Below are 13230 nucleotides of genomic sequence, written 5' to 3'. Positions count from 1 at the left end.
TCCTTGTGCTGTTCATCTGCATATGGTACATATACACACACACACGTGATGTTCTCTATTCTTCCCACTATATTAGTGTCGTCTCTGTCCCTCCAACATGCCCATGTATTGGATGCTTTATGCGAGGCCTTCATGTGCATCTCTGTCCCTCCAACATGCCCATGTATTTGGATGCTTTATGCGAGGCCTTCATGTGCATCTCTGTCCCTCCAACATGCCCATGTATTGGATGCTTTATGCGAGGCCTTCATGTGCATCTCTGTCCCTCCAACATGCCCATGTATTTGGATGCTTTATGCGAGGCCTTCATGTGCATCTCTGTCCCTCCAACATGCCCATGTATTTGGATGCTTTATGCGAGGCCTTCATGTGCATCTCTGTCCCTCCAACATGCCCATGTATTGGATGCTTTATGCGAGGCCTTCATGTGCATCTCTGTCCCTCCAACATGCCCATGTATTGGATGCTTTATGCGAGGCCTTCATGTGCATCTCTGTCCCTCCAACATGCCCATGTATTTGGATGCTTTATGCGAGGCCTTCATGTGCATCTCTGTCCCTCCAACATGCCCATGTATTGGATGCTTTATGCGAGGCCTTCATGTGCATCTCTGTCCCTCCAACATGCCCATGTATTTGGATGCTTTATGCGAGGCCTTCATGTGCATCTCTGTCCCTCCAACATGCCCATGTATTTGGATGCTTTATGCGAGGCCTTCATGTGCATCTCTGTCCCTCCAACATGCCCATGTATTGGATGCTTTATGCGAGGCCTTCATGTGCATCTCTGTCCCCGTCTATATTACCAGTGCATGTGACTAACTGTAGTTTGAGTCATAATGGAGTGCACGTTATCACAGAAGAACAGGACAAGCATCTCTCAGCCAGATATACATGCATGGACTAAAGGTATATATCATTTAGATGTACTTCTGGTCGTTCAGTGTTTTGTGCAGCGGCTCGCTTATTTAATTACACATTTAATTGGAGAATTTCTATCCTCGCTCTTTGGCGCCAACGGCACAACGATAGATGCAGACTGTACGGGTGTGCCTTGCCCTCCACGCCACAGGAATTAGGTTGATGATGAGAATTGATTATTATTATTATTATTATTATTATTATTATTATTATTATTATTATAATCGTGTTCATTTGACCTTAAATCATGCCAGTCAGGTGTGGTCAGTCAGTTATTTAATGTTATGTTGGTCCTGTTCAGTTCAGGGTTCAAATAGTATTTGTTTTAATTGAGCTTGCCTGGCACCGTAGAACTAATGGAATTGTCTCAAGAGGGAACCCAGGTCTGTTTCTCTGCACAGGTTGTGACACCATAGACACCACTGTGACACCATAGACACCACTGTGACACTGTCACACCATAGACAGAAAAGTAGAGAGAGAGATCTAGTAAGGTTTTACATAACAAGCCTACTGTGAGATGAACATAAATCCCACTGTTGGAACCTGGGAATACTAAGGTCATTATGGAGAAGTAGTGAAATTTACCAGGGACTACTAAAGTCATTATGGAATCAAATCAAATTGTATTTGTCACATGCGCTGAATACTACAGGTGTGTGTACACCTTACCGTGAAATGCTTACCTACAAGCCCTTAACCAACAATGCAGTTCAAGAAATAGTTAAGAAAATATTCGCAAACTAAAGTAAAAATTCTAATAAAAAGTAACACAGTAAGATTACATGACAATAGCGAGGTTCTGTACAGGGGGTACCGGTACCGAGTCAATGTGCGGGGGTACAGGTTAGTTAGGTGAGGTAATTTGTACATGTAGGTAGGGGTAAAGTGACTAGTTAATGACTTGGGTGACTGGTGTCTTTCACAATTTTTGGGGGGCCTTCCTAGAAATAGATTTTTGAACATTTCAGAAGGTCCTGAGAACGTTGTTCTACAGTGCATTCAGAAAGTATTCAGACCCTTTGACTTTTTCCACAATTTGTTACGTTACAGCCTTAAATTGTTTTTTCCCCTCATCAATCTACAGACAATACCCCACAATGACATCTCAATACCCCACAATGACATCGCAATACCCCACAATGACATCGCAATACCCCACAATGACATCGCAATACCCCACAATGACATCGCAATACCCCACAATGACATCGCAATACCCCACAATGACATCGCAATACCCCACAATGACATCGCAATACCCCACAATGACATCGCAATACCCCACAATGACATCGCAATGACATCACAATGACATCACAATACCCCACAATGACATCACAATACCCCATAATGATGAAGCAAAACTTTATTTTTTAGAAACCTTTGCAAATGTATTACAAATAAAGAAACGTATCACATTTACATAAGTATTCAGACCGTTTACCCTTTACAGACTCATCTTCTTGGGTATGACACTACAAACTTAGCACACCTGTATTTGGGGAGATTTTCCATTCTTTTCTGAAGACCCTCTCGAGCTCTGTCAGGTTGGATGGGGAGCGTCGCTGCACAGCTATTTTCAGGTCTCTCCACAGATTTTTGATCGGGTTCAAGTCCGGGCTCTGGCTGGGCCACTCAAGGACATTCAGAGACTTGTCCTGAAGCCACTCCTGCGTTGTCTTGACTGTGTGCTTAGGGTTGTTGACCTGTTGGAAGGTGAACCTTTGCGCTCTGAGCGCTCAATTGCTCCGTTCATCTTTCCCTTGATCCTGACTAGTCTCCCAGTCCCAGCCGCTGAAAAATATCCCCACAGCATGATGCTGCCACCACCATGCTTCACCGTAGGGAGGGTGCCAGGTTTCCTCCAGACATGACGCTTGTCATTCAGGTCAAAGAGTTCAATCTTGGTTTCATCAGACCAGAGAATCTTGTTTCTCATGGTCTGAGAGTCCTTTGTGCCTTTTGGCAAATTCCAAGCGGGCTGTCATGTCCCTTTTACTGAGGAGTGGCTTCAGTCTGGCCACTCTACCATAAAGGCCTGATAGGTGGAATGATGCAGAGATGGTTGTCCTTCTGGAAGGTTCTCCCATCTCCACAGAGGATCTCTGGAGCTCTGTCAGCGTGACCATCGGGTTCTTGGTCACCTCCCTGACCAAGGCCTTTCTTCCCTGATTGCTCAGTTTGGCTGGGCAGCCAGCTCTAGGAAGAGTCTTGGTGGTTCCAAACGTCTTCCATTTAAGAATGATGGAGGCCATTGAGTTCTTGGGGACCTTCAATGCTGCAGAAATGTTTTGGTACCCTTCCCCCCAGATCTGTGCCTCGACACAATCCTGTCTCGGAGCTCTACAGACAATTCCTTCGACCTCATGGCTTGGTTTTTGCTCTGACATGCACTGTCAACTGTGGGACCTTAGACAGGTGTGTGTCTTTTCCAAATCATGTCCAATCAATTGAATTTATCACAGGTGGGCTTCAATCAAGTTGTATAAACATTTCAAGAATGATCAATGGAAACAGGATGCACCTGAGCTCAATTTTGAGTCTCACAGCAAAGGGTCTGAATACTTATTATGTAAATAAGGTTTTTCAGAATTTAGTATTTAAAAAAAAAAAATTTTTCGAATAAGGCTGTAACGTAACAATGTGGAATAAGTCAAGGTGTCTGAATACTTTCTGAATGCACTATATAGGTCTTGGATAGCAGGAAGCTTGGCCCCAGTGATGCATTGGGCCGTACGCACTATCCTCTGTAGCGCCTTACGGTCTGATGCCGAGCAGTTGCCATACCAGGCGGTGACGCAACCGGTCAGGATGCTCTCAATGGTGCAGCTGTAGAACTTTGAGGATCTTGGGAACCATGCCAAATCTTTTCAGTCTCCTGAGGAGGAAAAGGTTTTGTCGTGCCCTCTTCATGACTGCCTTGGTGTGTTTGGATCATGATAGTTTGTTGATGTGGACACCAAGGAACTTGAAATTCTCGACCTACTCCACTACAGCCCCGTCGATGTTAATGGAGGCCTGTTCGGCCCTCCTTTTCCTGTAGTTCACGATCAGCTCCTTTGTCTTGCTCGCATTGAGGGAGAGGTTGTTGTCCTGGCACCACACTGCCAGTTCTTTGACCTCCTCCCTATAGGCTGTCACATCGTCATCGGTGATCAGGCCAACCACTGTTGTGTCGTCAGCAAACTTAATGATGGTGTTGGAGTCATGCTTGGCCACACAGTCATGAGTGAACAGGAGTACAGGAGGGGACTAAGCACGCACCCCTGAGGGGCCGGTGTTGAAAATCAGCGTGGCCGATGTGTTGTTGCCTACCTTTACCACCTGGGGGCGGCCCGTCAGGAAGTCCAAGATCCAGTTGCAGAGGGAGGTGTTTAGTCCCAGGGTCCTTAGCTTAGTGATGAGCTTTGAGGGCACTATGGTATTGAACACCAAGCTGTAGTCAATGAACAGCATTCTCACGTAGGTGTTCCTTTTGTCCAGGTGTGAAAGGGCAGTGTGGAGTGTGATTGAGATTGCATTATTTGTGGATCTGTTGAGGCGGTATGCGAATTGGAGTGGGTCTAGCGTTTCTGGGATGATGGTGTTGATGTGAGCCATGACCAGCCTTTCAAAGCACTTCATGGCTACTGACGTGAGTGCCACGGGGCAGTAGTCATTTAGGCAGGTTACCTTCCCTTTCTTGGGCACAGGGACTCTGGTGGTCTGCTAGAAACATTTAGGTATTACAGACTCAGTCAGAGAGAGGTTAAAAATGTCATTGAAGACACTTGCCAATTAGTCCACACGTGATCTGAGTACAGGGCCTGGTAATCCATCTGCCCCGCTGCCTTGTGAATGTTGACCTCCTTTTTTTTTTTTTAAGGTCATTATGGAGAAGTAGTGAAATGAACCTGGGACTACTAAGGTCATTATGGAGAGATCTCGCTAGGGGGCCCCCAACCCAATCTCCCATGGCAAAACCCCCCCTCCCTCTAGGGGGCCCCCAACCAAATCTCCCATGGCAAAAAGTATAGAATTGCAGGAAATTAGACCCCTTGTAGGTCGGGGCCCCAAATGAGGTAGACTGACCCTGGACCTGTCTAGATTCTAGCTTATTGACGATAACATGAGCCCTGAAATTAAGTATTTGTTGATATCTTATGTAGATAAGTGTTATGAAGAATGCCCAGTGAATGAAGATGAGGAGGGTATATTTGTCAGATTTATTTAGATTTGGAGTAGGAATGTCTCCATACCATTTGTCCCGTGACCTCTTTGACCCCCTAACCTCTTACCGATGGCATTTCCTCCCACAGTTCTATCCCTTATCTTGTGGAATGGGTTGTAAAACACAAGAGAAGGTCATCATTCAATGGACTAAACTATAACCTCTGACCCCTCCAGGTCTGTCCCTCATCTTGTGGAATGGAGTGTATACGCAAGAGAAGGTCATCATTCAATGGACTCTGCTAAGTGAAGCATGCTACTTTGCCATCCAGTTTTTAGGTGAGATCACATCTTCTTTCATATTGGTATTTAATATATAAATTCATGCTTATGCCGCAAACCTATTACCGTATATATTATTATTATTATTATTATTCAATGAACCTTATTGCTGTATGTCATGCTGTCCATTCTGCCCACCGTCTTCAGATTGTGTATACGCTAACGGCTCCCTCTAGTGTTGGAGACGCAGTAGTACTGTTTGGAGTTTGGATCAGCTACCACTGTTGAAAAGTCTCATCCCTCTTCATAGTTTATTACCGATGAGGGACTCTATCTCCAGGACTGAGTGTCATCCGTTATCTATCAATCAGTCAGTCACTACGTCTCTTTATGTGAGAGGGAGTTTTATAAAAACATTTTTTAACTGTTGTCTCAACCGTGTCTTGTTGCAGTTACGTCGGTCACCCTGGTGGAGATGGGCTCGTTGCCCAACGCTGCCATCCTCCTCCTCCTCAGCCGGGTGCTCTTCCTCCTGGTCACTCTCTTCTATTACTACCACCTGGGGAGAGGACGGCCCAAGAAGATCTGAGAGGGAGGGGAGGAGAGAGGACAACCCAAGAAGATCTGAGAGCAGGGAGGGGAGGAGAGAGGACAACCCAAGAAGATCTGAGAGCAGGGAGGGGAGGAGAGTGGGGAGGGGACAGAGGTCTACAGGGTGGGGCTTGGCTGAGTTAGGTTGTAAGGGAGGGGTGGAGAGGAGAGTGGGGAGGGGACAGAGGCCAACAGGGTGGGTTAGGTTGTCCGGGAGTGGAGGGGTGGGTGCTTTCAGATATTTAATTCCAAACGGAGCTGGGGTTTATTGAATGAAGCAGCTAGTAATGTAATGTGTAGAGCTGACATTATTCACAGTACTACATGACAAACCGTCATGGCAGATCTATACATTACATGTATAACTTTCTGTAATGTTACACCTTTCTGATCAGGGATGTGGCTGTGAGTGGGAGGGGCTTAACAGGGATGTGGCTGTGACGTGGGAGGGGCTTAACAGGGATGTGGCTGTGGGAGGGGCTTGGTCCATCCAGCCCCATTCTACTGTATGTTAGAATCCAGATGTTTTCAATAACCCCACCAGTCAACACATGGTGGTCTGGTGGTCTCATTTGTTCTCTATATGGAAATGAGAAAGAGTCTGATTGTGAAAGTGAACTGGGAGATTGTTGTCCTCCTCCAAATACTGTATGCTACTTTTGTGGGTGGTTCTGGGTAAAAAAAACAAAAAAAAACAAGTTTATTCATTTGAAGTAATGTTTTTCTTGTACAGTACCTCCCTTCCACCCAGTCACGTGACTTAGTGCTTACGTCCCAAATAACACCTTATTCCATTTATAGTGCACTACCTTTGAGCAAAAGTAGAGTCCTATGGGCCCTGATCAAAGTAGTGCACTGTATAGGAAATAGGTAGCTTTTTTGGGGACCAATCCAAGATGTACAGAGTAATTTAAAACACTATACTGTATTCGTATGTAGTCATTTGAATGTTTTTTTTTTTTTTCAAATGTGATCTTTTGGTAGTTTCATTTTGAATATACTGTAGTCTCAAGGACCAAGAGTTTGTTAGTTTAAAGATGTTCCATTTTTATGGTGTTGGTTGGTTGGTGACGTTGTTACTGCTCCTGTGCGCTAAGGTGAAACCTGGATATCTTTGCTCTCTCTCTCTCTTTGTCGCGTGTTTATCTGCTTCTGTCAGCTGCTCATTTAACCAGCAGAATGTCCGCTATAGGTAGAAGACTGCTGTAAAGGCTGAGTGGTACAGTAAAATACAATCAGACTAATACAATTACTAGAACAGACATTTTCAAGTCGACCGTATTCTATTTATATGATCTGGCCTGCTGCCCTTGTATCTAAACTGAAAGGAGGTCAGACCTGCTGCCCTTGTATCTAAACTGAAAGGAGGTCAGACCTGCTGCCCTTGTATCTAAACTGAAAGGAGGTCAGACCTGCTGCCCTTGTATCTAAACTGAAAGGAGGTCAGACCTGCTTCCCTTGGTCTCTAAACTGAAAGGTGATCTGACCTGCTGCCCTTGTATCTAAACTGAAAGGAGGTCAGACCTGCTGCCCTTGGTCTCTAAACTGAAAGGTGATCAGACCTGCTGCCCTTGTATCTAAACTGAAAGGTCAGACCTGCTTCCCTTGTCTCTAAACTGAAAGGTCAGACCTGCTGCCTCATGGTGAAGCCATTGTCCAGCTGACAGACTGGTATAATGTATGGATCAGCGTCATAGAATATATATATATATATATATATATATATATATATATATATATATATATATATATATATATATATATATATATATATATTCTATGTCTGTTCTTAATGCTGGGTCAGAACACTGAGGGAGGTCAAGTCTGCTTTTCAGTCTGTCCAATGGGCATAGAGAACACATACTGTACATGATAGAGATGCCTCATCCGCTAACGTGATAATGAGAGTGAGCTTACAATATGAAGCGCATCGGGAATAGACATTTTACAGGGATGATAACCTTTTTAATTCAGCAAGTTTCTGTCAAGAGGTTTGACAGTGAAAGTCAATTCCACTCCAAAAATATATTTTGGGCATTTTGTTTCATTAGTCCACTGTTGTTACAGTCCCCAAAAAAATGTTTTGCAGTGCAGCAATCAAGATACAGAACTTTGGAAACGCTAATTGTCACTTGCCACACCATCAATATATTTATACTGTAGGCCTACTGTATAATTACACTGAAATATTTAGTATTTATGGTAAAGTTTAACTTGAACATTGTGTAGGCTAATCAAAATGTTATTTGTCACATGCTTCATAAATAACAAGAGTAGATTAAGTAAACATTTCACTGTTAGTCCGTACCTGTTGTTTACAAAGCATGTGACAAATAACTTTACATTTCAATCCTACAGCCACCTGGTTACAGATTATCTCTATTTCTATGTTGATAGTTGGGAATAATGTCAACATGGTTAAGTAGAGAGAGAACAACATTCGTTTTCATTTTTACTGTGTACTTTCGATGTGACCAGCAGAGCATGCCAGTGTTAGTCAGGGACGTCTTTATTGGTGACATGCCACAACTTTTATACACAACATATCTATCTTTAGTCTTGCCTTAAACTTTTCAAAAAACAGTCACCACCAACATACAATTGACTTGATACTTGTACATGTAAATAAAGTAGCCATATACTGTATTACTGCTGTGTGGTGGAGTTGTTATTTTCAACGTAACAGGAAACGTATACATTTCTTTGTTTTCTAAAGTCCCATTCTGTGATTTTTAAAGATCATTTTAATGTTGTGTAACTTGTTGTGTCTGGGGTCTAAGTCTTGCATTTGGAAAGTATTAAGACCACTTGATTTTTTTCTCTCCACATTTTGTTACATTACAGCCTTATTCTAAAATGTATTAAATGTTTTCCCTTCCCCCTCAATCTACACACAATACCCCATAATGACGTCACAATACCCCATAATGACGTCACAATACCCCATAATGACGTCACAATACCCCATAATGACGTCACAATACCCCATAATGACATCACAATACCCCATAATAACAAAGCAAAAACTGTTTTTTAGAAATGTTTACACATTTTATTAAATAAACAAAATATCACATTTAAATAAGTATTCAGACCCTTTACTCAGTACTTTGTTGAAGCACCTGAAGCAGTCTTGGGTATGACGCTACAAGCTTGTCACACCTGTATTTGGGGAGTTTCTCCCATTCTTCTCTGCAGATCCTCTCAAGCTCTGTCAGGTAGCACAGCTATTTTCAGGTCTCTCCAGAGATGTTCGATCGGGTTCAAGTCCGGGCTCTGGCTGGGTCACTCAATGACATTCAGAGACTTGTCCCGAAGCCACTCCTACATTGTCTTGGTTGTGTGCTTAGCGTTGTTGTCCTGTTGGAAGGTGAACCTTCACCCCAGTCTGAGGTCCTGAGGGCTCTGGAGCAGGTTTCCATCAAGGATCTCTATGTACTTTACTCTGTTCATCTTCCCCTTGACCCTGACTAGTCTCCCAGTCCCTGCCACTGAAAAACATCCCCACAGCATGATGCTGCCACCACCATGCTTCACCGTAGGGAGGGTGCCAGGTTTCCTCCAGAAGTGACGCTTGGCATTCAGGCCAAAGAGTTCAATCTTGGTTTCATCAGAACAGAGAATCTTGTTTCTCATGGTTTGAGAGTCTTTAGGTGATTTTTGGCAAACTCCAAGCGTGCTTACAAGTGCCTTTTACTGAGGAGTGGCTTCCGTCTGGCCACACTACCATAAAGGCCTGATTGGTAGAGTGCTGCAGAGATGGTTGTCCTTCTGGAATATTCTCCCATCTCCACAGAGGAACTCTGGAGCTCTGTCAGAGTGACCATCGGGTTCTTGGTCACCTCCCTGACCAAGGCTCTTCTCCCCTGATTGCTGAGTTTGTCCGGGTGGCCAGCTCTAGGAAGAGTCTTGGTGGTTTCAAACTTCTTCCATTTAAGAATGATGGAGGCGACTGTGTTCTTGGACCTTCAATGCTGCAGAAATGATTTGGTACCCTTCCCCAGATCTGTGCCTCAACACAATCCTGTCTCGGAGCTCTACAAACAATTCCTTCGACCTCTTGGCTTGGTTTTTGCTCTGACATGCACTGTCAACTGTGGGACCTTATATAGACAGGTGTGTGCCTTTCCAAATCATGTCCAATCAATTGAATTTACCAAAGGTGGAGTCGATTCAAGTTGTAGAAACATCTCTAGGATGATCAATGGAAACAGGATGCACCTGAGCTCAACTTCGAGTCTCATAGCAAAGGGTCTGAATACTTTTATGTAAATAAAGTTCATTTGCAAACTTTTTTTAAAATGTTTTTCACTTTGTCATTATGAAGTCCACTGCATTATGGGGTATTGTGTGTAGATAATGATTTGTATTTATGTAATCCATTTTAGAATATGTCTGTAACATCATAAAATGTCAAGGGGTCTGAATACTTTCTGAATGCACAGTATATGGATTTGTGATATTTGTGGTGTTTTGATGTTAGACAATTGCATGTGGTATAGTCATTTTTGTGTATTGAAATATGGCACATGTAAATGCATCTTTTGTAGCACATTTATACTAGTAGTACACAGGTGTGATCAACGTGTTAATTTTTTTTATTTTTTTTATTTCACATTTATTTAACCAGGTAGGCTAGTTGAGAACAAGTCCTTTATTTAACCAGGTAGGCTAGTTGAGAACAAGTCCTTTATTTAACCAGGTAGGCTAGTTGAGAACAAGTCCTTTATTTAACCAGGTAGGCTAGTTGAGAACAAGTCCTTTATTTAACCAGGTAGGTTAGTAGAGATCAAGTCCTTTATTTAACCAGGTAGGCCAGTTGAGAACAAGTCCTTTATTTAACCAGGTAGGCTAGTTGAGAACAAGTCCTTTATTTAACCAGGTAGGCTAGTTGAGAACAAGTCCTTTATTTAACCAGGTTGGTTAGTTGAGAACAAGTTCTCATTTACAACTGCGACCTGGCCAAGATAAAGCAAAGCAGTGCGACACAAACAACAACACAGAGTTACACATGGAGTAAAACAACAACACAACACAGAGTTACACATGGAGTAAAACAACAACACAGAGTTACACATGGAGTAAAACAACAACACAGAGTTACACATGGAGTAAAACAACAACACAGAGTTACACATGGAGTAAAACAACAACACAGAGTTACACATGGAGTAAAACAACAACACAGAGTTACACATGGAGTAAAACAACAACACAGAGTTACACATGGAGTAAAACAACAACACAGAGTTACACATGGAGTAAAACAACAACACAGAGTTACACATGGAGTAAAACAACAACACAGAGTTACACATGGAGTAAAACAACAACACAGAGTTACACATGGAGTAAAACAACAACACAGAGTTACACATGGAGTAAAACAACAACACAGAGTTACACATGGAGTAAAACAACAACACAGAGTTACACATGGAGTAAAACAACAACACAGAGTTACACATGGAGTAAAACAACAACACAGAGTTACACATGGAGTAAAACAACAACACAGAGTTACACATGGAGTAAAACAACAACACAGAGTTACACATGGAGTAAAACAACAACACAGAGTTACACATGGAGTAAAACAACAACACAGAGTTACACATGGAGTAAAACAACAACACAGAGTTACACATGGAGTAAAACAACAACACAGAGTTACACATGGAGTAAAACAACAACACAGAGTTACACATGGAGTAAAACAACAACACAGAGTTACACATGGAGTAAAACAACAACACAGAGTTACACATGGAGTAAAACAACAACACAGAGTTACACATGGAGTAAAACAACAACACAGAGTTACACATGGAGTAAAACAACAACACAGAGTTACACATGGAGTAAAACAACAACACAGAGTTACACATGGAGTAAAACAAACATACAGTTGAGTCAATGGTGACAAAATGGGTGTTTAGTCATGAACAGAATGAAGCTATTATAATTCTGACAAAACAAGGAGAAAATTATATTTCTATGTTTGTGCGTTGATATGGAGATTTTGTGTTTTTCACGTGATCTCTGCCTTCCCTTGAAAGCCTATGTAAGTTCCCATGTTCCTTAACATTTACATTTTAGTCATTTAGCAGACACTCTTATCCAGAGTGACTTAGTGCATTAATCTTCAGATAACTAGGTGGGACAACCACATATCACAGTCATAGTCAGTACTTTTTTTCCCCCCTCTACCAGTGGATTCCGAACCTCTCCTTGGGGACTCCCTTCCATGTATTTGAACTATTCCAGAGCCTGTCTCGGAGCTCGTTATCCAATTACCAAGCCCTTGACTTGGGGATTCAGGTGAGCACGTACAGGGCTACAACAAAATGTAGAAAAGCCGGGGGTCCCCGAAGGAGAAATAAAACACTGCTCTGGTCTAATAACTGGATTCCCAGGCTGGATCTGTGAATCCACAGCATCTCTTGGCTATGTCTGAAAATGTTACTAGCTGTGAAATCTTTGCCTCCTACGTCCTTCCTCAACTCCTTTCAAAGCTCATTTGACGAGGAGGTCCGAGGGAGGGACCTTGGATCCTCTCCTCCAATGGGCTTTGAGAGGAATCTTTAGGAAACGAGGACTGTTGTCAACCAATACACTTACCCTCTTTTTTCCCCGCAGCTCACGTCTACAGTCCTTGCTGTATGTCTTAACACAATCTACACGCTCAGAATGGAAGTCTGTCTCTCATTCTGCTGTATAGAAAACACAGATGTCTTCCAGTGAGAAGCACATGATGCCCATCCGATGGTAAATGACCATGTTGAGTTCTGTCTGAGAAGGTTGTAAGTGCTGGTTCTCTAGTGGTTGTCGGTTTTGTGGTTCCGTGTGTACTGCAAGGCAGACCAGATGTTGCTTGTTCCTATGGTGACTGTACTGCACAGAAGAGACACACACACACACACACACACACACACACTAGTAAGTATGCCTTTCACCGTGTTTAATTAGTAGTCAGCACTCCTCCTTGACTCTGTGTCCCGGGCCTATACAGCAGACCCTCCCTATCTGGCAAACATGGTAATTATTGAGTTAAAAATGTTCAAATGACTGAAGAGCTACTTATTTTGGTGGTGAGGGAGGGTTGGATGGATGGAGGACAGGACAAGACAAGAGGTGGTGCTCTGTAAAGAGAACTCTATTTCAGTAATGTGCTTTTGATATCATCTTTGCTCTGCTATACGTTTTGATGGTCCACTGCTGCCATGAAAGGGTTTAACGGAAAGATATAGACGGTCGGACATGAATTTGGTACACTGTCGCTTAA

At 42.9% G+C, this 13230-nt stretch overlaps 1 protein-coding gene across 3 annotated transcripts in view; it reads left to right on the top strand.

The window, feature by feature from the left end:
• The window catches only part of LOC115197703 (tumor protein p53-inducible protein 11), a 96903-nt gene extending 90931 nt beyond the window's left edge, over window positions 1–5972 (top strand). For all 3 annotated transcript variants that reach the window (XM_029759476.1, XM_029759477.1, XM_029759478.1), the window contains exons 6-7: window positions 5310–5411; window positions 5807–5972. In XM_029759476.1, coding sequence (XP_029615336.1) covers window positions 5310–5411; window positions 5807–5943 — 239 coding nt within the window. In that variant the 3' untranslated portion in view covers window positions 5944–5972. The remainder of the gene's footprint in view (window positions 1–5309; window positions 5412–5806) is intronic.
• Window positions 5973–13230: the final 7258 nt, after the last annotated feature.

Source organism: Salmo trutta, chromosome 7 (assembly GCF_901001165.1).
Source record: "Salmo trutta chromosome 7, fSalTru1.1, whole genome shotgun sequence".
Classification (NCBI taxonomy): domain Eukaryota; kingdom Metazoa; phylum Chordata; class Actinopteri; order Salmoniformes; family Salmonidae; genus Salmo; species Salmo trutta.
The sequence above is the reverse complement of the archived record's forward strand: the minus strand, read 5'-3'. Positions and strand labels throughout refer to the sequence as shown.